This window comes from Bombina bombina, chromosome 1, assembly GCF_027579735.1.
Source record: "Bombina bombina isolate aBomBom1 chromosome 1, aBomBom1.pri, whole genome shotgun sequence".
Classification (NCBI taxonomy): domain Eukaryota; kingdom Metazoa; phylum Chordata; class Amphibia; order Anura; family Bombinatoridae; genus Bombina; species Bombina bombina.
In genome coordinates, this window is record NC_069499.1 from 237,177,399 (window position 1) to 237,205,312 (window position 27,914).

The 27,914-nt window shown below is 40.4% G+C and overlaps 1 protein-coding gene across 3 annotated transcripts in view; it reads left to right on the forward strand.

The window, feature by feature from the left end:
• Positions 1 to 23,329, forward strand: part of RMDN3 (regulator of microtubule dynamics 3) — a 258,569-nt gene extending 235,240 nt beyond the window's left edge. For all 3 annotated transcript variants that reach the window (XM_053697885.1, XM_053697884.1, XM_053697887.1), the window contains exon 13: positions 21,000 to 23,329. In XM_053697885.1, coding sequence (XP_053553860.1) covers positions 21,000 to 21,056 — 57 coding nt within the window. In that variant the 3' untranslated portion in view covers positions 21,057 to 23,329. The remainder of the gene's footprint in view (positions 1 to 20,999) is intronic.
• Positions 23,330 to 27,914: the final 4,585 nt, after the last annotated feature.

The window sequence follows — 27,914 nt, forward strand, 5'->3', positions numbered from 1 at the left end:
AGCAATTTAGATTTAGAAGTAACGTCAGCTGACCAGGATTTTAGCCACAGTGCTCTGCGTGCCTGAATGGCGAATCCGGAATTCTTAGCCGTAAGTTTAGTTAAATGTACTACGGCATCTGAAATAAATGAGTTAGCTAACTTAAGGTCTTTAAGCTTGTGTGTAATCTCATCTAATGGAGCTGATTCAAGTGTCTCTTCCAGAGACTCAAACCAAAATGCTGCTGCAGCCGTGACAGGCGCAATGCATGCAAGAGGTTGCAATATAAAACCTTGTTGAACAAACATTTTCTTAAGGTAACCCTCTAACTTTTTATCCATTGGATCTGAAAAGGCACAGCTATCCTCCACCGGGATAGTGGTACGCTTAGCTAAAGTAGAAACTGCTCCCTCCACCTTAGGGACCGTTTGCCATAAGTCCCGTGTGGTGGCGTCTATTGGAAACATCTTTCTAAATATCGGAGGGGGTGAGAACGGCACACCGGGTCTATCCCACTCCTTAGTAACAATTTCAGTAAGTCTCTTAGGTATAGGAAAAACGTCAGTACTCGCCGGTACCGCAAAATATTTATCCAACCTACACATTTTCTCTGGTATTGCAACTGTGTTACAATCATTCAGAGCCGCTAACACCTCCCCTAGTAATACACGGAGGTTTTCCAGCTTAAATTTAAAATTTGAAATATCTGAATCCAGTTTGTTTGGATCAGAACCGTCACCCGCAGAATGAAGCTCTCCGTCCTCATGTTCTGCAAATTGTGATGCAGTGACTGACATGGCCCTAATATTATCAGCGCACTCTGTTCTCACCCCAGAGTGATCACGCTTACCTCTTAGTTCTGGTAATTTAGCCAAAACTTCAGTCATAACAGTAGCCATATCCTGTAATGTGATTTGTAATGGCCGCCCAGATGTACTCGGCGCTACAATATCACGCACCTCCCGAGCGGGAGATGCAGGTACTGACACGTGAGGCGAGTTAGTCGGCATAACTCTCCCCTCGTTGTTTGGTGAAATATGTTCAATTTGTACAGATTGACTTTTATTTAAAGTAGCATCAATACAGTTAGTACATAAATTTCTATTGGGCTCCACTTTGGCTTTAGCACATATAGTGCAGATATCTTCCTCTGAATCAGACATGTTTAACACACTAGCAAATAAACTAGCAACTTGGAAATACTTTTCAAGTAATTTACTATAATATGAAAACGTACTGTGCCTATAAGAAGCACAGAAAAAGTTATGACAGTTGAAAATTAATAAACTGAAAAGTTATAGCATCAAATCTTTGTAAAAAACACAATTTTAGCAATGGATTGCTCCCATTAGCAAAGGATAACTAACCCTGATAGCAGAAAAAAAAAAAAAAAATACAGAAATAAACGTTTTTTTATCACAGTCAACTACAATCTCACAGCTCTGCTGTGAGTGATTACCTCCCTCAAAACAAGTTTTGAAGACCCCTGAGTTCTGTAGAGATGAACCGGATCATGCAGGGAAGACAATAAACTTCTGACTGAATTTTTTGATGCGTAGCAAAAGCGCCAAAAAAGGCCCTTCCCCCTCACACATAACAGTGAGAGAGATCAGTAAACTGTCATAAATTAAATAAAACGACTGCCAAGTGGAAAAAAATAGTGCCCAAAACATTTTTTCACCCAGTACCTCAGAAAATTAAACTATTTTACATGCCAGCAAAAAACGTTTAACATTAATAAATTGAGTGTTATTAAAAAGCCTGTTGCTAGTCCCTGCAAATTAGGCTAAAGTTTTATGCATACAGTATAATTCCAGTGAAGTGCCATTCCCCAGAATACTGAAGTGTAAAATATACATACATGACAGCCTGATACCAGTTGCTGCTACTGCATTTAAGGCTGAGTTTACATTATATCGGTATGGCAGAATTTTCTCATCAATTCCATTGTCAGAAAATAATAAGCTGCTACATACCTCTTTGCAGATTAATCTGCCCGCTGTCCCCTGATCTGAAGTTTACCTCTCCTCAGATGGCCGAGAAACAGCAATATGATCTTAACTACTCCGGCTAAAATCATAGAAAAACTCAGGTAGATTCTTCTTCAAATTCTACCAGAGAAGGAATAACACACTCCGGTGCTATTATAAAATAACAAACTTTTGATTGAAGGTATGAAACTAAGTATAATCACCACAGTCCTCTCACACATCCTATCTATTGGTTGGGTGCAAGAGAATGACTGGTAATGGCAGTTAGGGGAGGAGCTATATAGCAGCTCTGCTGGGTGAATCCTCTTGCACTTCCTGTTGGGGAGGAGTTAATATCCCATAAGTAATGGATGATCCGTGGACTGGATACACTTAACAAGAGAAATCAACTTTTGTTGTTTCTTCAAAGACATGGTTGGAGGATCAATTTACCAAAGAGTTACTTGATTCCTCAGACAAGGTTCACCTTTTTAGGTTTCCAGATAGATTCAGTGTCCATGACTTTGTCTTTAACAGACAAGAGACAAATGAAATTGGTTTCTGCATGTCGAAACCTTCAGCCTCGATCATTCACTTCAGTGGCTATGTGCATGGAAGTTTTAGGTCTCATGACTGCAGCACTGGACACAATCCCCTTTGCTCGATTTCATATGAGACCTCTGCAGCTTTGCATGCTGAATCAATGGTGCAGGGTTTATACTCGGATATCACAGTTGATATACTTAAATCCCAATATTCAACTCTCTCTGTCCTGGTGGTAATCCATCATCGGATTATTAAAGGGGCCTCTTTTGTTCTTCCTGCCTGGACTGTGATTTCAACAGATGCAAGTCTCACAGGTTGGAGAGCTGTCTGGGGGTCTCTGACAGCACAATGAGTTTGGAATCCTCAAGAGGCGAGGTTACCAATCAATATTTTAGAACTCTGTGCTATTTTCAGGGCTCTTCAGACTTGGCCGCTATTAAAGAGAGAATTATTAATTCATTTCTCTTGTAAGGTGTATCCAGTCCACGGATCATCCATTACTTGTGGGATATTCTCATTCCCAACCGGAAGTTGCAAGAGGAAACCCACAGCAGAGCTGCAATATAGCTCCTCCCCTAACTGTCATACCCAGTAATTATCTCGCAACTCTCAACAAGCAAGGAGGTCGTAAGAGAGAGTGGTTAAATATAGCTAGTTTATTTTATTCAATCAAAAGTTTGTTATTTTTAAATAGTACCGGAGTTGTGCTATTTTATCTCAGGCAGTAAATAGAAGAAGAATCTGCCTGAGGTTTCTATGATCTTAGCAGGTTGTAACTAAGATCCATTGCTGTTCTCACATATGTCTGAGGGGATTACACAGATGAGGTAAAACTTCAGCGAGAGAATGGCGTGCAGTTTATTCTGCTATCAGGTATGTGCAGTTATAATTTTTTCTAGAGATGGAAAACACTAGAAAATGCTGCTGATACCGGATTAATGTAAGTTAAGCCTGAATACAGTGATTTAATAATGACTGGTATCATGCTTACTCCCAGGGGTAATACCCTTATGATATTTACAATATAAAACGTTTGCTGGCATGTTTAATCGTTTTTATATATACTTTGGTGATAAAACTTTATTGGGGCCTAGTTTTTTCCACATGGCTGGCTTAAATTTTGCCTAGAAACAGTTTCCTGAGGCTTTCCACTGTGTTACTATGAGTGGGAGGGACCTATTTTAACGTTTTTTTTGTGCAGTTAAAATTACAAATAAGACATCCAGATTCCCTCAAAGGCCCTCTGAATGCTATAGGACATCTCTAAAGGGCCCAAAGGCTTTCCAAAGTCGTTTATTGGGGAAGGTAGGGCTACAGCTTGCTGTGGCAGTTGGTTGTGACTGTTAAAAAACGTCTATTTCTTTCATGTAATTAGCAAGAGTCCATGAGCTAGTGACGTATGGGATATACATTCCTACCAGGATGGGCAAAGTTTCCCAAACCTCAAAATGCCTACAAATACACCCCTCACCACACCCACAAATCAGTTTTACAAACTTTGCCTCCTATGGAGGTGGTGAAGTAAGTTTGTGCTAGATTCTACGTTGATATGCGCTCCGCAGCAGGTTGGAGCCCGGTTTTCCTCTCAGCGTGCAGTGAATGTCAGAGGGATGTGAGGAGAGTATTGCCTATTTGAACTCGATGATCTCTTTCTACGGGGTCTATTTCATAGGTTCTCTGTTATCGGTCGTAGAGATTCATCTCTTACCTCCCTTTTCAGATCGACGATATACTCTTATATATACCATTACCTCTACTCATTCTCGTTTCAGAACTGGTTTGGCTTTCTACTACATGTAGATGAGTGTCCTGGGGTAAGTAAGTCTTATTTTCTGTGACACTCTAAGCTATGGTTGGGCACTTTTATATAAAGTTCTAAATATATGTATTCAAACATTTATTTGCCTTGACTCAGGATGTTCAACGTTCCTTATTTCAGACAGTCAGTTTCATATTTGGGATAATGCATATGAATAAATCAATTTTTTTCTTACCTTAAAATTTGACTTTTTTCCCTGTGGGCTGTTAGGCTCGCGGGGGCTGAAAATGCTTCATTTTATTGCGTCATTCTTGGCGCTGACTTTTTTGGCGCAAAATTTTTTTTCTGTTTCCGGCGTCATACGTGTCACCGGAAGTTGCGTCATTTTTGACGTTTTTTTGCGCCAAGAGTGTCGGCGTTCCGGATGTGGCGTCATTTTTGGCGCCAAAAGCATTTAGGCGACAAATAATGTGGGCGTCTTTTTTGGCGCTAAAAAATATGGGCGTCACTATTGTCTCCACATTATTTAAGTCTCATTATTTATTGCTTCTGGTTGCTAGAAGCTTGTTCACTGGCATTTTTTCCCATTCCTGAAACTGTCATTTAAGGAATTTGATCAATTTTGCTTTATATGTCAAGTTCAATCCGATTGGCCGATCCCATCAGCCAATCAGATTGAGCTCGCATTCTATTGGCTGATCGGAACAGCCAATAGAATGCGAGCTCAATCTGATTGGCTGATTGGATCAGCCAATCGGATTGAACTTGATTCTGATTGGCTGATTCCATCAGCCAATCAGAAAATTCCTACCTTAATTCCGATTGGCTGATAGAATCCTATCAGCCAATCGGAATTCGAGGGACGCCATCTTGGATGACGTCCCTTAAAGGAACCGTCATTAGTCGGGAGACATCGGAAGAAGAGGATGGATCCGCGTCGCCTGCTTCAAGATGGACCCGCTCCGCACCGGATGGAAGAAGATCGAAGATGCCGCTTGGAGAAGATGTTTGCCGGTCCGGATGTCCTCTTCTTGCCGGAGAGGAGGAAGACTTTGGAGCACCGGATTATGGATCGCCAACCCCCGCTTGGGTTGGATGAAGATCTTGGAGCCAGGACGGATCGGTGATACCTGGATGGTGAAGACAAGGTAGGAAGATCTTCAGGGGATTAGTGTTAGGTTTATTTAAGGGGGGTTTGGGTTAGATTAGGGGTATGTGGGTGGTGGGTTGTAATGTTGGGGGGGGGTATTGTATGTTTTTTTTTACAGGCAAAAGAGCTGAAATTCTTGGGGCATGCCCCGCAAAGGGCCCTGTTCAGGGCTGGTAAGGTAAAAGAGCTTGTAACTTTTTTAATTTAGAATAGGGTAGGGAATTTTTTATTTTGGGGGGCTTTGTTATTTTATTAGGGGGCTTAGAGTAGGTGTAATTAGTTTAAAATTGTTGTAATATTTTTATTATGTTTGTAAATATTTTTTTATTTTCTGTAAGTTAGTTCTTTTTTATTTTTTGTACTTTAGCTAGTTTATTTAATTGTATTTATTTGTAGGAATTGTGTTTAATTAATTTATTGATAGTGTAGTGTTAGGTTAATTGTAGGTAATTGTAGGTAGTTTATTTAATTATTTTATTGATAGGGTAGTGTTAGGTTTAATTATATCTTAGGTTAGGATTTATTTTACAGGTAAATTTGTTATTATTTTAACTAGGTAACTATTAAATAGTTCTTAACTATTTAATAGCTATTGTACCTGGTTAAAATAATTACAAAGTTGCCTGTAAAATAAATATTAATCCTAAAATAGCTATAATATAATTATAATTTATATTGTAGCTATATTAGGATTTATTTTACAGGTAAGTATTTAGCTTTAAATAGGAATAAGTTATTTAATAAGAGTTAATTTATTTCGTTAGATTTAAATTATATTTAACTTAGGGGGGTGTTAGTGTTAGGGTTAGACTTAGCTTTAGGGGTTAATACATTTATTAGAATAGCGGTGAGCTCCGATCGGAAGTTTAGGGGTTAATAATTGAAGGTAGGTGTCGGCGATGTTAGGGAGGGCAGATTAGGGGTTAATACTATTTATTATAGGGTTAGTGAGGCGGATTAGGGGTTAATAACTTTATTATAGTAGCGCTCAGGTCCGCTCGGCAGATTAGGGGTTAATAAGTGTAGGTAGGTGTCGGCGACGTTGTGGGGGGCAGATTAGGGGTTAATAAATATAACATAGGGGTCGGCGATGTTAGGGCAGCAGATTAGGGGTACATAGGGATAACGTAGGTTGCGGCGGTTTACGGAGCGGCAGATTAGGGGTTAAAAATAATATACAGGAGTCAGCGATAGCGGGGGCGGCAGAATAGGGGTTAATAAGTGTAAGGTTAGGGGTGTTTAGACTCGGGGTACATGTTAGAGTGTTAGGTGCAGACGTAGGAAGTGTTTCCCCATAGGAAACAATGGGGCTGCGTTAGGAGCTGAACGCTGCTGTTTTGCAGGTGTTAGGTTTTTTTTCAGCTCAAACAGCCCCATTGTTTCCTATGGGGGAATCGTGCACGAGCACGTTTTTGAGGCCGGCCGCGTCCGTAAGCAACTCTGGTATCGAGAGTTGCATTTGCGGTAAAAATGCTCTACGCTCCTTTTTTGGAGCCTAACGCAGCATTTGTTTTAACTCTCGATACCAGAGTTAAATTTATGGTGCGGCCAGAAAAAAGCCCGCGGAGCGTTAACAGCCCTTTTACCGCCGAACTCCAAATCTAGGCCAGAGTGTTCCTGTTAACATAAGAGATTTTGTTTCTAAATCCATTAAGAAGGCTATGTCTGTTATTCCTCCTTCTAGTAAACGTAAAAGGTCTTTTAAAACTTCTCATTTTTCAGATGAATTTTTAAATGAACATCATCATTCTGATTCTGATAATGGTTCCTCTGGTTCAGAGGTTGATGCTGATAAATCTTCATATTTATTCAAAATGGAATTTATTCGTTCTTTACTTAAAGAAGTCTTAATTGCATTAGAAATAGAGGATTCTGGTCCTCTTGATACTAAATCTAAACGTTTAAATAAGGTTTTTAAATCTCCTGTAGTTATTCCAGAAGTTTTTCCTGTCCCTGATGCTATTTCTGAAGTAATCTCCAGGGAATGGAATAATTTGGGTAGTTCATTTACTCCTAAACGTTTTAAGCAATTATATCCTGTGCCATCTGACAGATTAGAATTTTGGGACAAAATCCCTAAAGTTGATGGGGCTGTCTCTACTCTTGCTAAACGTACTACTATTCCTACGGCAGATAGTACTTCCTTTAAGGATCCTTTAGATAGGAAGATTGAATCATTTCTAAGGAAAGCTTACTTATGTTCAGGTAATCTTGTTAGACCTGCTATATCTTTAGCGGATGTTGCTGCAGCTTCAACTTTTTGGTTAGAAGCTTTAGCGCAACAAGTAACAGATCATAATTCTCATAGCATTGTTAATCTTCTTCAACATGCTAATAACTTTATTTGTGATGCCATCTTTGATATCATTAGAGTTGATGTCAGGTATATGTCTCTAGCTATTTTAGCTAGAAGAGCTTTATGGCTTAAAACTTGGAATGCTGATATGTCTTCTAAGTCAACTTTGCTTTCCCTTTCTTTCCAGGGTAATAAACTATTTGGTTCTCAGTTGGATTCTATTATCTCAACTGTTACTGGAGGGAAAGGAACTTTTTACCACAGGATAAAAAAATCTAAAGGTAAATTTAGGTCTAATAATCGTATTCGTTCCTTTCGTCACAATAAGGAACAAAAGCCTGATCCTTCACCCACAGGAGCGGTATCAGTTTGGAAACCATCTCTAGTCTGGAATAAATCCAAGCCTTTTAGAAAATCAAAGCCAGCTCCCAAGTCCACATGAAGGTGTGGCCCTCATTCCAGCCCAGCTGGTAGGGGGCAGATTACGATTTTTCAAAGAAATTTGGATCAATTCAATTCACAATCTTTGGATTCAAAACATTGTTTCAGAAGGGTACAGAATTGGCTTCAAGATAAGGCCTCCTGCAAAGAGATTTTTTCTTTCCCGTGTCCCAGTAAATCCAGCGAAGGCTCAAGCATTTCTGAAATGTGTTTCAGATCTAGAGTTGGCTGGAGTAATTATGCCAGTTCCAGTTCTGGAACAGGGGCTGGGGTTTTATTCAAATCTCTTCATTGTACCAAAGAAGGAGAATTCCTTCAGACCAGTTCTGGATCTAAAAATATTGAATCGTTATGTAAGGATACCAACATTCAAAATGGTAACTATAAGGACTATCCTGCCTTTTGTTCAGCAAGGGCATTATATGTCCACAATAGATTTACAGGATGCATATCTGCATATTCCGATTCATCCAGATCACTATCAGTTTCTGAGATTCTCTTTCCTAGACAAGCATTACCAGTTTGTGGCTCTGCCGTTTGGCCTAGCAACAGCTCCAATAATTTTTACAAAGGTTCTCGGTGCCCTTCTGTCTGTAATCAGAGAACAGGGTATTGTGGTATTTCCTTATTTGGACGATATCTTGGTACTTGTTCAGTCTTCACATTTAGCAGAATCTCATACGAATCGACTTGTGTTGTTTCTTCAAGATCATGGTTGGAGGATCAATTTACCGAAAAGTTCATTGATTCCTCAGACAAGGGTAACCTTTTTAGGTTTCCAGATAGATTCAGCATCCATAACTCTGTCCCTGACAGACAAGAGACGTCTAAAATTGATCTCAGCTTGTTGAAACCTTCAATCACAATCATTCCCTTCGGTAGCCTTATGCATGGAAATTCTAGGTCTTATGACTGCTGCATCGGATGCGATCCCCTTTGCTCGTTTTCACATGCGACCTCTTCAGCTCTGTATGCTGAACCAGTGGTGCAGGGATTATACAAAGATATCTCAATTAATATCTTTAAAACCGATTGTACGACACTCTCTGACGTGGTGGACAGATCACCATCGTTTAGTTCAGGGGGCTTCTTTTGTTCTTCCGACCTGGACTGTAATTTAAACAGATGCAAGTCTGACAGGTTAGGGAGCTGTTTGGGGGTCTCTGACAGCACAAGGGGTTTGGGAATCTCAGGAGGCGAGATTACCAATCAATATTTTGGAACTCCGTGCAATTTTCAGAGCTCTTCAGTCATGGCCTCTTCTAAAGAGAGAATCGTTCATTTGTTTTCAGACAGACAATGTCACAACTGTGGCATACATCAATCATCAAGGAGGGACTCACAGTCCTCTGGCTATGAAAGAAGTATCTCAAATACTGGTATGGGCGGAATCCAGCTCCTGTCTAGTTTCTGCGGTTCATATCCCAGGTATAGACAATTGGGAAGCGGATTATCTCAGTCGCCAAACGTTACATCCGGGCGAATGGTCTCTTCACCCAGAGGTATTTCTTCAGATTGTTCAAATGTGGGGACTTCCAGAAATAGATCTGATGGCTTCTCATCTAAACAAGAAACTTCCCAGGTATCTGTCCAGATACAGGGATCCTCAAGCGGAAGCAGTGGATGCATTGTCACTTCCTTGGAAGTATCATCCTGCCTATATCTTTCCGCCTCTAGTTCTTCTTCCAAGAGTTATCTCCAAGATTCTGAAGGAATGCTCGTTTGTTCTGCTGGTGGCTCCAGCATGGCCTCACAGGTTTTGGTATGCGGATCTTGTCCGGATGGCCTCTTGCCAACCGTGGACTCTTCCGTTAAGACCAGACCTTCTGTCGCAAGGTCCTTTTTTCCATCAGGATCTCAAATCCTTAAATTTAAAGGTATGGAGATTGAACGCTTGATTCTTAGTCAAAGAGGTTTCTCTGACTCTGTGATTAATACTATGTTACAGGCTCGTAAATCTGTATCTAGGAAGATATATTATAGAGTCTGGAAGTCTTACATTTCTTGGTGTCTTTCTCATCATTTTTCCTGGCATTCTTTTAGAATTCCGAGAATTTTACAGTTTCTTCAGGATAGTTTGGATAAAGGTTTGTCTGCAAGTTCCTTGAAAGGACAAATCTCTGCTCTTTCTGTTCTTTTTCACAGAAAGATTGCTAATTTTCCTGATATTCATTGTTTTGTACAAGCCTTTGTTCGTATAAAACCTGTCATTAAGTCGTGACCCCCTTCTCACACAGTCTTACCGCCCTATCTCCCTGTTAAACCAGGACTACAAAATCTTGACAAAAGTCCTTGCCAATAGATTGGCAATAGTCTTGCCATCGCTCATCCACAGTGACCAGACAGGCTTTGTCAAGGGGAGATCCTCAGTCCTTAACATTAGGAGAGTCCAAACAGTCATTCAGTACTATTGGCAGATCTCACGGGATAAAGGGAAGAGAGAAAACTGCAAAGAAGCAGCCCTACTACTAATCGATTCTGAAAAAGCCTTCGATAAGGTTCGGTGGGATCATCTCTTTTTATACTCTGGGGAAGATGGGAATAGAAGGTTCATTTGTAAAAGCAGTGTCCAATCTATATAGGATCCCCCAGGCAGCGATTCTTGTAAACGGGATAGCCACACAGCCCTTTATGTTACACAGGGGTACGAGACAGGGTTGCCCCCTGTCTCCCCTCCTCTTTGACATTGCGATTGAACCCCTAGCGTGGGCAATCAGGGAACAACTAGAGGGAATGCAGATAGGTGAGACGCGTTCACACATCTCGTTATTTGCAGACGATATGGTTTTATTTTTACAAAACCCACGCAGTAACATTCCCCGACTAATGAAGTTAGTGACAGACTTTGGTAAGATCTCCGGTTACACAATTAACATAGACAAAACTGAACTAGTTTGATTGTTATCCAAAGGAGATAGACAAATTCCACAGTTTGATTTTAAAGTAGTGGAAGGGAACTTTAAATATCTAGGTATAAATCTCAATACAGACCCACGAAAGTGGTATTCAATAAATTACGGCCCCTTACTAGGACAGTTGAAAAATCTGCTTAAAACATGGTCTCCGCTCCCCTTGTCTACCTCGGGCAGAGTGGGCCTCATAAAAATGGTCTACTTTCCAAAATTACTTTATTTCTTTCAGACTTTACCCTTTCTGCTCAAAAAGACAGATTTACGAGAAGTGATTCAGACGGTCCTTCAGTTTGTCTGGAACAATAAAAAACATAGGGTCAGCTACTCGAAACTCACAGCAACACGCAAAATGGGGGGACTGGCGTTGCCCAATTTTGAATTTTACAATTGGGCGGCCCAGTGCAAATTTGTCATAGATTGGATGACAGGGCAAGGTATATTCACAAACATTAAACTAGAAAACACACTGATAAAACCTTGGACATTAGAAATGATACCAAATATGACACACTCGCAAGCGACTAAATACCTGATGGACATTGACTTACTGAACCACCCAGCGAGAGCCTGGAGACTGACTTGCAAACACCTGGGGGGGGGGAGAATAGAGTAATATCTTACTTGCCATGGGGGGGGGAACCCCGAATTCCCGGCAGGTCTAACATCAGAAGCCTTCAGCCACTGGAGAAGGCTCGGATTACGCACGGTGGGCCAGACCCTACAGATAGGGGGGGAACACATGCAATCATTTGAGGAACTGAGGCAGCTATTCGGGCTTCCAAGAACACACCATTATGCTTATCTGCAGGCCAGGCACTACCATATAGCACTGCGTAGGGAGAACAAGGGAACAGATCAGTCGCAGATTGTGCACATTATACAACTAGCAGAACAGGGCAACACATCCATATCCCCACTCTACCGAACCTTGAACAAAGCAACAAACACATTATGCTTGAATAGAATAGCTGAGATCTGGAGATCCTTGCTGGATGAGGAAGTTTCCGATAGGGAGATAGAAGAGAGCATACTTAGAGTCAAGCGAGCCACTCTTTCGTCGGAAGTGAGGGAGTCACACTTTAAACTCTTGCATGACAGTTACATAACGCCCAAGAAATACCAGAAATGGAAAACAAACAGGGACAATAAATGCCCAAAGTGCGGGAAAGAAGAGGCAGACATCAAACATATGACATGGAACTGCCCCAAGCTAGTTAAATTTTGGAAAATGACAACTTACTGGGCAAATAGGTGCATGAGCCTACATACTAGGGAACTTACATTTAGAAACATCATACTACTAGATCTTGGGGATATACCTAGAACTTCCAGATTAATCATGTCCAATATAGTGTTGGTAGCAAGGTGCCTGATATTCCAAAACTGGTTGAAACATGACCCACCTACTGTGTCACAATTGAAGCAGACAATGCTAAATCAAATGTTTATTGAACAGGCAGATGGGCTGGGTGATATCGTGAAGAGAGTGAAGTCATTTATCACAAAATGGGAACCCTTCCTTCACACACTCCCAATCCGACTGTGTAAGATGGTTATAGCACCGTTCAAGAACACAGATTATATATTAGAGGCAAATCTTAGAGGAGAGTGGAAATGGGACTAAAAAGGAGGCCATGAATGTAGGGAGTAGAGGTGGAGCATCCAAACTGGGGTAAGTTGGCTAAGTTACAGGAATTGTATTGTATTGTATTAACTGTATTGTACTATATGTTTGTTAAAAAGTGCCTTATGGGGTGATTGATTCAAGTTTCACAGGTCCAGTCAATACTCTTCAGTGGGGGTATATTTCACATGGACATTCTCTGGACTTTTGATAAGTAATAGTAAAGGCTAGACCACTTTATGTTCTCGATTCTCACCTTTTTTTTTTTTTTTTTTTTAAATTCTGTAATGTCTATTGTTTACTGAATATGTGATGTATCATTCTCCTATATGTGGCACACAAAAATAAAGATATTTAAAAAAAAAAAAAACTGTCATTAAGTCAATTTCTCCTCCTTGGAGTTTGAATTTGGTTCTGGGGGCTCTTCAAGCTCCTCCGTTTGAACCTATGCATTCATTGGACATTAAATTACTTTCTTGGAAAGTTTTGTTTCTTTTGGCCATCTCTTCTGCTAGAAGAGTTTCTGAATTATCTGCTCTTTCTTGTGAGTCTCCTTTTCTGATTTTTCATCAGGATAAGGCGGTGTTGCGAACTTCTTTTAAATTTTTACCTAAGGTTGTGAATTCTAACAACATTAGTAGAGAAATTGTGGTTCCTTCATTATGTCCTAATCCTAAGAATTCTAAGGAGAGATCATTGCATTCTTTGGATGTAGTTAGAGCTTTGAAATATTATGTTGAAGCTACGAAGAATTTCCGAAAGACTTCTAGTCTATTTGTTATCTTTTCCGGTTCTAGGAAAGGTCAGAAGGCCTCTGCCATTTCTTTGGCATCTTGGTTGAAATCTTTAATTCATCATGCTTATGTCGAGTCGGGTAAAACTCTGCCTCAAAGGATTACAGCTCATTCTACTAGGTCAGTTTCTACTTCCTGGGAGTTTAAGAATGAAGCTTCGGTTGATCAGATTTGCAAAGCAGCAACTTGGTCTTCTTTGCATACTTTTACTAAATTCTACCATTTTGATGTGTTTTCTTCTTCTGAAGCAGTTTTTGGTAGAAAAGTACTTCAGGCAGCTGTTTCAGTTTGATTCTTCTGCTTATAATTTCAGTTTTTTTTCATTATAAGATTTAAACTTTATTTTGGGTGTGGATTATTTTCAGCGGAATTGGCTGTCTTTATTTTATCCCTCCCTCTCTAGTGACTCTTGTGTGGAAGATCCACATCTTGGGTAGTCATTATCCCATACGTCACTAGCTCATGGACTCTTGCTAATTACATGAAAGAAAACATAATTTATGTAAGAACTTACCTGATAAATTCATTTCTTTCATATTAGCAAGAGTCCATGAGGCCCACCCTTTTTGTGGTGGTTATGATTTTTTTGTATAAAGCACAATTATTCCAATTCCTTATTTTTTATGCTTTCGCACTTTTTTCTTATCACCCCACTTCTTGGCTGTGCGTTAAACTGATTTGTGGGTGTGGTGAGGGGTGTATTTGTAGGCATTTTGAGGTTTGGGAAACTTTGCCCCTCCTGGTAGGAATGTATATCCCATACGTCACTAGCTCAGGGACTCTTGCTAATATGAAAGAAATGAATTTATCAGGTAAGTTCTTACATAAATTATGTTTTCATTTTTTTGATCCGTTTTTTGAACTAAGGGGTTAATCATCCATTTGCAAGTGGGTGCAATGCTCTGCTAGTCTATTACATACACTGTAAAATTTTTGTTTGATTTACTGCATTTTTTCACTGTTTTTCACTGTTTTTCAAATTCTGACAAAATTTGTTTCTCTTAAAGGCACAGTACCATTTTTTTATATTTGCTTGTTAACTTGATTTAAAATGTTTTCCAAGCTTGCTAGTCTCATTGCTAGTCTGTATAAACATGTCTGACATAGAAGAAACTCCTTGTTCATTATGTTTAAAAGCCATGGTGGAACCCCCTCTTAGAATGTGTACCAAATGTACTGATTTCATTTTAGGCAATAAAGATCATTTTCTGTCTTTTAAAAATTTTTATCACCAGAGGAATCTGACGAGGGGGAAGTTATGCCGACTAACTTTCCCCAAGTGTCAAACCCTTTGACTCCCGCTTAAGGGACTCACGCTCAAATGGCGCCAAGTACATCTAGGGCGCCCATAGCGTTTACTTTACAAGACATCACGGCAGTCATGGATAATACACTGTCTGCGGTATTAGCCAGACTACCTGAACTTAGAGGTAAGCGAGGTAGCTCTGGGGTGAGACAAAATGCAGAGCATACTGACGCTTTAAGAACCATGTCTGATACTGCCTCACAATATGCAGAAGCTGAGGAAAGAGAGCTTCAGTCAGTGGGTGATGTTAATGACTCAGGAAGATACCTGATTCTAATATTTCTACATTTAAATGTAAGCTTGTACACCTCCGTGTGTTGCTTAGGGAGGTTTTAGCTGCTCTTAATGACTGTGATTCCATTGCAGTGCCAGAGAAATTGTGTAGACTGGATAAATACTTGCAGTGCCGGTGTGTACTGATGTTTTTCCAATACCTAAAAGGTTTGCAAAAATTATTAATAAGGAATGGGATAGACCAGGTGTGCCGTTCTCTTCCCCTCCTATTTTTAGAAAAATGTTTCCAATAGACGCCACCACACGGGACTTATGGCAGACAGTTCCTAAGGTGGAGGGAGCAGTTTCTACTCTAGCAAAGCGTACTACTATCCCTGTCGAGGACAGTTGTGCTTTTTTAGATCCAATGGATAAAAAATTAGAAGGTTACCTTAAGAAAATATTTATTCAACAAGGTTTTATCCTACAGCCCCTTGCATGCATTGCCCCTGTCACTGCTGCTGCTGCGTACTGGTTTGAGTCTCTGGAAGAGGCTTTACAGGTAGCGACTCCATTGGATGACATACTTGGCAAACTTAGAGCACTTAAGCTAGCCAATTCTTTTATTTCTGATGCCATTGTTCATTTGACTAAACTAACGGCTAAGAATTCTGGTTTTGCTATCCAGGCGCGCAGAGCGCTATGGCTTAAATCATGGTCAGCTGACGTGACTTCAAAATCTAAGCTACTTAACACTCCCTTCAAGGGGCAGACCCTATTCGGGCCTGGTTTGAAGGAGATTATTGCTGATATCACTGGAGGAAAAGGTCATACCCTTCCTCAGGACAGGTCCAAATCTAGGGCCAAACAGTCTAATTTTCGTGCCTTTCAAAACTTCAAGGCTATTCGTACCATCCTACCACTGATCCAGGAGGATCAATATATAACTACAGTGGATCTAAAGGATGCTTATCTTCACATTCCAATACACAAAGATCATCATCGGTTTCTCAGGTTTGCCTTTCAAGACAGGCATTACCAGTTGTAGCTCTTCCCTTTGGATTAGCTACAGCCCCAAGAATCTTTACAAAGGTTCTAGGGTTGCTTATGGCAGTCCTAAGGCCGCGGGGCATAGCAGTAGCCCCTTATTTAGACGACATCCTGATACAGGCGTCAAACTTCCAAATTGCCAAGTCTCATACGGATGTAGTACTGGCATTTATGAGGTTGCATGGGTGGAAAGTGAACGAGGGAAAGAGTTCTCTATCCCCACTCACAAGAGTTTCCTTTCTAGGGACTCTGATAGATTCTATAGAAATGAAAATTCACCTGACGGAGTCCAGGTTATCAAAGCTTCTAAATTCCTGCCGGGTTCTTCATTCCATTCCGTGCCCTTCGGTGGCTCCGTGTATGGAAGTAATCGGCTTAATGGTAGCGGCAATGGACATAGTGCCGTTTGCACGCTTACATCTCAGACCGCTGCAACTATGCATGCTCAGTCAGTGGAGCGTGGATTACACAGATTTGTCCCCTCAACTGAATCTGGACCAAGAGACCAGGGATTCTTTTCCCTGGTAGCTATCTCGGGTCCATCTGTCCAAAGGTATGACCTTTTGCAGGCCAGATTGGACAATTGTAACTACAAATGCCAGCCTTCTAGGTTGGGGTGCAGTCTGGAACTCCCTGAAGGCTCAGGGATCGTGGACTCAGGAGTCGTCTCTCCTTCCAATAAATATTCTGGAACTAAGAGCGATATTCAAGGCTCTTCAGGCTTGGCCTCAGTTAGCAACTCTGAGGTACATCAGATTTCAGTCGGACAACATCACGACTGTAGCTTACATCAACCATCAAGGGGGAACAAGAAGTTCCCTAGAGATGTTAGAAGTTCAAAAATAATTCGCTGGGCAGAGATTCACTCTTGCCACCTATCAGCTATCCATATTCCAGGTGTAGAGCACTGGGAGGCGGATTTTCTAAGTCGTCAGACTTTTCATCCGGGAGAGTGGTAACTCCATCCGGAGGTATTTGCACAATTGATTCATCGTTGGGGCAAACCAGAACTGGATCTCATGGCGTCTCGCCAGAACGCCAAGCTTCCGTGTTACGGATCCAGGTCCAGGGATCCCAAGGCGACACTGATAGATGCTCTTGCAGCGCCCTGGTCTTTCAACCTGGCTTATGTGTTTCCACCGTTTCCTCTGCTCCCTCGACTGATTGCCAAGATCAAGCAGGAGAGAGCATCAGTGATTCTGATAGCACCTGCGTGGCCACGCAGGACCTGGTATGCAGATCTAGTGGACATGTCATCCTTTCCACCATGGTCTCTGCCTCTGAGACAGGACCTTCTACTTCAGGGTCCTTCCAACCATCCAAATCTAATTTCTCTGCGGCTGACTGCCTAGAGATTGAGCGCTTGATTTTATCAAAGCGTGGCTTCTCCGAGTCAGTTATTGATACCTTTAATACGGGCACGAAAGCCTGTCACCAGGAAAATTTACCATAAGGTATGGCGTAGATATCTTTATTGGTGTGAATCCAAGGGTTACTCATGGAGTAAGGTCAAGATTCCTAGGATATTATCTTTTCTCCAAGGTTTGGAAAAAGGATTGTCAGCTAGTTAAGCGTCTGGCAGATGTTCCAGACGTTCAGGCATTTTGTCAGGCTTTAGTTAGAATCAAGCCTGTGTTTAAACCGGTTGCTCCACCATGGAGCTTAAACTTGGTTCTTATGGTTCTTTAAGAAGTTCCGTGTGAACCTCTTCATTCCATAGATATCAAACTTTTATCTTGGATAGTCCTTTTTTTGATAGCTATTTCCTCGGCTCGTAGAGTCTCCGAGTTATCTGCCTTATAATGTGATTCTCCTTATCTGATTTTTCATACGGATAAGGTAGTCCTGCGTACCAAATCTGGGTTTTTACCTAAGGTGGTATCTAACAAGAATATCAATCACAATCTGGACGTGGTCCGTGCTTTAAAGTTTTTACTTACAAGCTACTAAAGATTTTCGTCAAACATCTGCTTGGTTTGTAGTCTTCTCTGGACAGAGGAGAGATCAAAAGGCTTCGGCAACCTCTCCTTCTTTTTGGCTAAGAAGCTTAATCCGCTTAGCCTATGAGACTGCTGGACAGCAGCCTCCTGAAAGGATTACACCTCATTCCACTAGAGCTGTGGCTTCCACTTGGGCCTTTAAAAATGAGGCTTCTTTTGAACAGATTTGCAAGGCGGCGACTTGGTCTTCGCTTCATACTTTTTCAAAATTTTGCAAATTTGATACTTTTGCTTCTTCGGAGGCTATATTTGGGAGAGAGGTTTTACAGGCAGTGTTTCCTTCCATTTAAGTTCCTGCCTTGTCCCTCCCTTCATCCGTGTACTTTAGCTTTGGTATTAGTATCCCACAAGTAATGGATGATCCGTGTACTGGATACACCTTACAAGAGAAAACACAATTTATGCTTACCTGATAAATTTATTTCTCTTGTGGTGTATCCAGTCCACGGCCCGCCCTGTCATTTTAAGGCAGGTAATTTTTAAATTTAAACTACAGTAACCACTGCACCCTATGGTTCCTCCTTTCTCGGCTTGTTTTCGGTCGAATGACTGGCTATGACAGTTAGGGGAGGAGCTATATTGCAGCTCTGCTGTGGGTTTCCTCTTGCAACTTCCTGTTGGGAATGAGAATATCCCACAAGTAATGGATGATCCGTGGACTGGATACACCACAAGAGAAATAAATTTATCAGGTAAGCATAAATTGTGTTTTTCAGATATACAATATCACAACTGTGACATATGTCAATTATCAAGGGGGGACTTGCAGTCCTTTAGTGATGAAAGAAGTATCTTGGATACTTTCTTGAGCTTAATTCAACTCCTGTCTAATTTCTGCAATACATATTCCAGGTGTAAACAATTGGGAAGCGGATTATCTCAGTCATCAGTCTTTACATCCAGGGGAGTGGTCTCTCCATCCAGATGTATTTTGTCAGATTGTACGAATGTGGGGTCTCCCCGAAATAGATCTGATGGCTTCCCATCTAAACAAGAAGCTTCCCAGGTACCTTTCTCCAGGTCCAGGGATCCTCAGTCGGAGATGGTGCATGCATTAGCAGTTCCTTGGTTTAACCAACTTGCTTACATTTTTTCGCCTCTAGTTCTTCTTCCGAGGTTGATCTCCAAGATCATATTGGAACAATTGCATATGTTTCTAATAACACCAGCATGGCCTCACAGGTTTTGGTATGCGGATCTTGTACGGATGTCCAGTTGCCAGCCTTGGCCACTTCCTTTAAGGCTGGACCTTCTGTCTCAAGGGCCGTTTTTTTATCAGGATCTCAAATCGCTAAATTTGAAGGTATGGAAATTGAATGCTTAGTACTTAGTCATAGAGGTGTCTCTAACTCAGTGATTAATACTATGCTACAGGCTTGTAAGTCTGTTTCAAGGAAGATTTATTATTGGGTTGGAAAACCTATATTTCATGTTGTTTTTCTCATAAATTCTCTTGCCATTCTTTTAGGATTCCTAGAATTTTACAGTTTCTTCAGGTTGGTTTGGATAAAGGTTTGTCTGCAAGTAGCTTGAATGGACAAATCTTTGCTCTTTCTGTTTTATTTCATAGAAAAATTGCTATACTTACTGATATTCACTGTTTTGTTCAGGCTCTGGTTCGTATCAAGCCTGTTGTTAAATCAATTTCTCCTCCTTGGAGTTTTAATTTGGTTTTGAAGGCTTTGCAGGCTCCACCTTTTGAATCTATGCATTCTTTGGATATTAAACTACTTTCTTGGAAAGTGTTGTTCTTTTTGGCTACCTCTTCAGCTAGAAGAATTTCTGAATTGTCTGTTCTCTTTTGTGAGTCTCCTTTTCTTATTTTCCATCAGGATAAGGCTGTTTTGAAGACTTCATTTAAATTTCTGCCTAAGGTTGTGAATTCTAGCAACATTAGTAGGGAAATTGTTGTTCCTTGCTTGTGTCCTAATCCCAAGAATACTCTTGAAAGATCTCTACATTCTTTGGATGTTGTAAGAGCTTTGAAATATTATGTTGAAGCTACTAAATATTTAAGGAAGGCTTCTAGTCTGTTGTTTTTTCTGGTCCTAGGAAAGGTCAGAAAGCCTTTGCCATTTCTTTGGCATCTTGGTTAAAGCTTTTGATTCACAAGGCTTATTTAGAGGCGGGACAGTCTCCGCCTCAAAGAGTTACAGCTCATTCTACTAGATCAGTCGCCACTTCTTGGGCTTTTAAGAATGAAGCTTCGGTTGATCAGATTTGCAAAGCAGCAACTTGGTTTTCTTTGCATACATTTACTAAATTTTACCATTTTGATGTATTTGCTTCTTCTGAAGCAGTCTTTGGTAGAAAGTTCTTCAGGCAGCTGTTTCAGTTTGATTCTTCTGCTTATGATTTAATTTTTTTCTTGAAATTTATGTGAAATTTATAAGAAAAACTTATTTTTTTGTGGATTTAATTTTTTTTAGCGGAATTAGCTGTTTTTATTTTATCCCTCCCTTTCTAGTGACTCTTCTGTGGTCTCCCACGTCTTTGGTATTTCTATCCCATACGTCACTAGCTCATGGACTCTTGCCAATTACATGAAAGAAAACATAATTAATTTCTTTCATATTGGCAAGAGTCCATGAGACCCACCCTTTTTTATGGTGGTTATGATTTTTGCTATAAAAAGCACAATTTTATTTCCGGTTCCTCTTTTTTTATGCTTTTTTAATCCTTATTTTATCACCCCACTACTTGGCTATTGGTTAAACTGAATTGTGGGTGTGGTGAGGGGTGTATTTATAGGCATTTTGAGGTTTGGGAAACTTTGCCCCTCCTGGTAGGATTGTATATCCCATACGTCACTAGCTCATGGACTCTTGCCAATATGAAAGAAATGAATTTATCAGGTAAGTTTTTACATAAATTGTTTTTCTTTTACTAGCTGTACATGCATATGCTTAGTCATGTGTCTGATACATCTAAATTACACTATTTTTCTTTTTTGGCACAGGATAAAGAAGCTACTTCCTATATTAAAGATGAACTGCTATCAGTTAATGAAAATTAATATTGCTACTTCTAAAATACCACTTGATGAAGGACACTGATGAGTCATGTTTGACACGAAGGCCTGAAGAGATTATCTTGGAGATTAAAGGGAGTTGTGTGAAGAACATTAGCATATCTCTTTAGAGGGACAAGTGACCAAATGCTTAGCTTCTTACAAAAAACGCTTTAAATTCCAGAGCACCTGCATTAGTCATGTACATGTTCTGTAATACAGACAAACCCATTTTAGGTGGTTCCCTATCATTAACTTCCTGTGCTCTGCTTCCTAAGGCTTCTGGTACTACTACATAAAGCGTTATTGAAAAGTCTGAAAATAATTCCACTTCTATTAATTCCTGCTTTTCATTCAACTGTTCTTTTTCATATTTTTAAACTGTGAAGAAATGAATACCCTCTGCTGCTATTCCTTTTAATTTGTTTTAGTAAGTTCACCAGACTTATCAACACTAAGGGCTCGATTTATCAAGCCGTTTGCGGCATTACGACTGTAGGTCCTCAAATGATACCCTGCAGTCAGTATTTATAAAGCAGCGGCCATCAGACCGCTGCTTCCTATCCTTTTCTCCACCTCTTAGGTAGAGAATTTTAATATTCCCGATCTTGTCCGACTGGGGAGATTGACGGCTCCTGCCCGCGCGTGATTGGCTGTGCGCGGGCAGGGGGTGGTGTTGCACAAGAGCACAAAATAACGCATACATACGCCCCTGTCTGCTGTCACTTGATATATCGAGCCCTAAGCAGTAATCTGTTGTAAAAGTAATTTATTCCAGACAAAATTACTGCTGTCCTATTATCAGTTTTAATTTAAAGTCTTGTTATTTTTGCATTCTATGTCTGTCTGCCAGACTGGAATGTGTGTGGGGGCTGTGGCCGACAAATCATAGCCCTCACAGTAACAAGGAAGACAGCAAAATAGAAAGTAATATATCTTACATTCACAGCTATACAAGCTTATTTAATAAGTGACGGCCTCACACTGATTTAGATCTAAACAAATGCAGATCCTTGTCTGCCCTAAACCCCTTAATAACCAATTATATTTCAGTATATTTTATATCTGCATAGTTATAACAGTACCATATATTTAGCAGTTTGTTTGAATGCTAAAATACTATAAAAATATTATTTACATGCTACTGACACTAGCAATATTAATGAGAGTTCAGCTATAACTGACAAGCCTGCATCATTATGTTGACTACAAAGATAGTGAATTCTATGAATATACTTAATTATTCCAATACTTCACTTTGAGTCTAGTTAGCCGTGTGCCGAAAGAATAGAAATGTTTCCCTGGTTTGTTTTTGTCAAACCATCTGTAATTCATCACAATATTACAGATAGTCTTCGGTCGTACAACCTGAATTTTAAAATTGCACATGTGGTGAAAAAAAAACTGCTGTTCCAGCTGTTGAGTTAACCATAAGTCTGTGTTTTCATTTATTAAATAAATGAATAACTAAAGTTTTTACTCTGAAGCACTGAAATGTATTTTGTTTTAAGTTACATTTTAATAAACTTATTTTGGTATTGAAAAGACAAAACTAAACATATGTAATTATATATATTACCCGACCAATATAAAGATTATGACTAAACGCTTAGATTGTATATGGAATATATAGTGCAGGTATAGGAACATTTTCACCTATCTGCCTTATATGTTTTATTTAATTTGAACTCTTTCAATAGTCATGACTTTAAAAAAGGGGGAAATATTTTTATGAATTGTAAATGCAGCTTTTAGAAAAATAAGCGTGGTTACCATTGTGCTTGAATATATTTATACTAGTCCTAAAGCCCGTTCACACGGGCCGTGTTGTGTGTTATCTCTCTCTCTCTCTCTCTCTCACTCTCTCCCCTGTCTCTCTCTCTCTCCCCTGTCTCTCTCTCTCTCTCTCCTGTGCTGCCCGGTTCTCCCCTGCGCGCGCGATCAGCTGTGCTGCCCGGTCCTCGCGCTGCTGTCGGGTGGGTGCGCGTGCGATCAGCTGCAAGAGTTTGTCTGAACTGCGCATGACGGCTTCAGACAAACTCTTGTCTTTTATAATATGGGATATACAATTATTAATATTAAATGTATGATAAATAAGCACATTAATACAACTAAACTTTACTTGGCTCTCCTAATATATTCTGCAATTTCATCTTCCCTTCATTTTTTTTGTTAGTCTGGATTAACTTGTGTTTAGAAAACAAGTGCACTGACTGATAAACTGTTTTTCTCTGTTTTTATTGATCTGACTAAATAAAGTGAATATTTTGTCTGTATAATTTTTATAACTTGAAAAAGATTATATATACGCAGATACAAGGATGGGAAATATCACTATAGTTTATTAGGTCCTTATGATCATTAACTTGCTGGCACGGAGGGAGACACATGATGCATTCAAATAAAAGATTAGTCTGAGAATAACATGTAGATTTAATTTTTAAAGTTGCATTAGTTGTTTAAAGATTGACAAAATAAGTGTAAAGTTAAAATGTCTATAAAACAATGTTGTAACTTAGTTTACTTTCTCTGCTCTGGCCAATTAGGGACAGTTATAGATAGGTCACTAGAGTGTGCAGCCAATGGCTGTGTGGAATATAACGGTGTTCTGCCCTTTCATTTCTAACAGGAACTGAAATGCTCACAATTTCAGAATGGAATTACAGGAAAAGGGGACAAAATAAATAATGAAAGTATATTGTAGAGGTTTTTTTTATATATACGATTTATCATTTTATATTACCATCTCAAAGTGTTTAATGTACCTGTAATGGAGTGAGAGTGCGAGTCATTTGGCTATATATACAGTATCTCACAAAAGTGAGTACACCCTTCACATGTTTGTAAAATGTTATTATATCTTTTCATGTGACAACACTGAAGAAATGACACTTAGCTACAATGTAAAGTAGTGAGTGTACAGCCTGTATAACAGTGTAAATTTGCTGTCCCCTCAAAATAACTCAACACACAGCCATTAATGTCTAAACCATTGGCAACAAAAGTGAGTACACCCCTAAGTGTAAATATCCAAATTGGGCCCAAAGTGTCTATATTTTGTGTGGCCACCATTATTTTCCAGCACTGCCTTAACTCTCTTGGGCATTCTTGTGCATCATCTTTCGAAGAGGCTTTCTTATGGGACGACTGAGTGGAACCTGTCATGTGAAACCACTGTATGGTCTTGCCCACCATGCTTCCGCTCAGTTTCAGGGTCTTTGCAATCTTCTTATAGCCTAGGCCATCTTTATGTAGAGCAACAATTCTTTTTTTCAGATCCTCAGAGAGTTCTTTGCCATGAGGTGCCATGTTGAACTTCCAGTGATCAGTATGAGAGAGTGTGAGAGCGATAACACCAAATTTAACACACCTGCTCCCCATTCACACCTGAGACCTTGTAACACTAACAAGTCACATGACACCGGGGAGGGAAAATTGCTAATTGGGCCCAATTTGGACATTTCCACTTAGGGGTGTACTCACTTTTGTTGCCAACGGTTTAAACATTAATAGCTGTTTGTTGAGTTATTTTGAGGGGACAGCAAATTTACACTGTTATACAGGCTGTACACTCTGTACTTTACATTTTAGCAAAGTGTAATTTCTTCAGTGTTGTCACATGAAAAGATAAAATGTTAACGAAAATGTTAGGGGTGTATTCACTTTTGTGAGATACTGTGTGTATATATATATATATATATATATATATATATATAGAAACTTCTCAAAAGGAAGAGGCACTCACAGGTCTTGGTGTGCAAAAAAGTACTTTTATTAATACATAAGTTCAGTCGTCAACGTTTCGGTCCTCGCAGGGACCTTTGTCAAGACCGTTTTAGGATATCAAAGTGTTTAGCCGTCAGCGGTGACAGCTAAACACTTTGAAATCCTAAAACGGTCTTGACAAAGGTCCCTGCGAGGACCGAAACGTTGACGACTGAACTTATGTATTAATAAAAGTACTTTTTTGCACACCAAGACCTGTGAGTGCCTCTTCCTTTTGAGAAGTTTCTACCTATTTACCATAGAGTGCACCCAGGCGCATACCACTTACAGTGAGTGCTTGGATCCCAAAATCTTGTGTATATATATATATATATATATATATATATATATATATATATATATATATATATATATATATATTTTGTACAAAAGACTGTGTAAAACCACACTATTCTATATGACAATAAAAATGCATATACAAATAATATTAGTGAAATGTCCAAAAGTCCAAAGGAAATGTATCCAAAAGAAGGCAGCAAGACCAAAAGGTAAGTGAAGATTCCCTGGCAAACTTCACCAAAAACAATATACACAAAAGACTGGGTGTCAGCGCCTTCCTTCTGTGACAACTATGGACAAAAAGGTGTATAGACTATTATGGGGTAACAAGTCCTCTATCACCACACACTTCTAAGATCCTCAATCCATATGAGGTAAGTAGCCACCGTTTGTAAAAAAAAAAAAAACGCCCAACTTGCTGGTGTCTCCAGGTCCGTAGTGCAGAGAGAAACGGAAACCAGAAAGGTTACTCAGCTATGCAGAGTCTGAAGTGCTTGATCAAAATATCCACGGTATCCCACTCACAAGTCAGACCTCAATCGCTATGAGGTAAGAGTAAGGCGAACAATAATACCTTCCTAAAATAGATGGATACCGAAGAAATAACCACCTCACCCCAGGACCTTCCTTTGCTACGCAAGCAGGTGTCTCTATGGCTTTTACTCCTTCTCTGGTAGGTGGCTTGTTTCCTCCAGAGGTTACGGCACGGTTCCACATGGCCATATCTATGGCGCTGGCTCATTTATATCTCCCTAGTGAAATATTTTTAAGGTATAGTCCGTGTTCTGTCAACCAGGGCCCGTCGGGCGTGGGATTGCCTGATTCAGTTCGGCCTTCTGGGGAAGCATTGGCCTCTGAGGCTACAGGGGCCCAACCTCGAGACCGGGGTCGCCTATCGATCCGGCGAGGGATAATTTTGCCTTCCGTTATAGGCTGGCACGTCTTCGTGTCCTACTAAGACATGTTTTGGCAGTGCTGGAGGATTCCAGTCCTAGTGGGCCGAGGGATCCTCGGCCTTAGATGCCAGAGGGCAAGCTGGGTTAGACGTTTGGGGATGAAGCTAATCTCCTTGACGTCTGTTTTTCTTTCTTTTATGTATCGGTTCCAGTTCTGAGCTTGGGTGAATGGGGCCTCTGAACGGCTGGTCCTGTTGGCGTACCCATTCTCCTTGGGCGTTCACCCGTGTGTGCCACATTACTTTTATTTTGATCGGTATAGAATGTATTTCATTTGTTTTTAATAAGCTCACGTCTGATATAATTTCCGTTTTGGGAGCGTTCCTTCTCTGGAACTGATACTTGCGATTTTGTGGTCGCGTAGGCACTTCCTTGGAAGGTGCACACTTTTGATTAAGAACGAACTTATGTTTCTAGTTCATATTATCAAACCTTCAGGTCGATTTTTCTTGGACCTTCGACAGTTCTGGAGTGTTCTTGTACCAGGCAGGTACTGGTCAGACGCTATATGCTGTTAATTGGGTTCATGTCACCCTTGTGGTGATGATTATCCTGTCGGATTCTGAATGTCACTTTGGCCTATTGATATGGACTCCAGGCTCGGATTCTACTACGAAGTATAGAGGCCTAGCGTGTAGATCCAACGCTTCTGGAAGGAATGTTGTTACCTCCGATTTTAGTTGGTCTTTTTCTTTCAATTTGCTTGGGATACGTGACTGACTTTTTAAGACCTCATCGTGGTTTCTAAAGGTCCCTGTGGACTCAGAACCGTAGTTTCACATTTCTTTAGGGTTTGGAGATGTGTATGACTTTGGGAGGTCTAGTATTCCGGGTGGTGGACGATTTACATTTTCACTTTCGGCATCTTCCAGTTGTTGACTCTTGTAGCCCAGTCACATTCCTTTTGGCGGTGGCAGAGTCTCCTTTTCTTCCCGTCTTGGGTTGGGTCATCAGTGTCTGGAAGTGCGGGCATGTCCTCCTTCCTTTTCTCAGTGTCTCGTTTGCTCTAGTGCTTGGAGTGCAGGGGGGTGGATCACCCCGTTCTTTCTGCCAGGAGCGGCAAGGCTCCCATTGTTATTCCTGTTACAGAATTTCCGGGAGTCCGATCCTGGGAAGATCTCTGGAGACTGTCGTCTTCTTAATCTAGGAACTGCCCCTTGTCATACCGTGATCTTTAGACTCTCGGGTGCTTCAACCTTATGGATATCTAGCCTTTTGGGCTTGTGAGTAGGAGGTCAGGGGTCAGATACAGACCTTCGCCTTTCTGGGGTCAAGAAAATGACCATTTATATACACCAGCGTGTAGATCAGGTGGTTAAGCCTGTCTACAAAGGATTACCTTATGATCCGATGTGGTTGCCGTTTTCTTAGACCGGTCAGGAGTTTGTTAGACTCTTGGGTTTGAGGCTGTTGCTGGTACTCTACGTCTGGGGTGGCGAAGTCCCATAGTGTAGTGGTTATAACGTCTGCTTAAAGGGACACAAAACCCAAATTTTTTCTTTTGTGATTCAGATAGAGCATGCAATTTTAAGCAACTTTCTAATGTACTCCTATTAGCAAGTTTTCTTCATTTTCTTGCTATCTTTATTTAAAAAACAAGAATGTAAGTTTAGATGCCGGCCCATTTTTGGTGAACAACCTGGGTTGTTTGGTGAACAACCTGGATATCTAGCCTTTTGGGCTTGCGAGTAGGAGGTCAGGGGTCAGATACAGACCTTCGCCTTTCTGAGGTCAAGAAAATGACCATTTATATACAACAGCGTATAGATCAGGTGGTTAAGCCTGTCTACAAAGGATTACCTTATGATCCGATGTGGTTGCCGTTTTCTTAGACCGGTCAGGA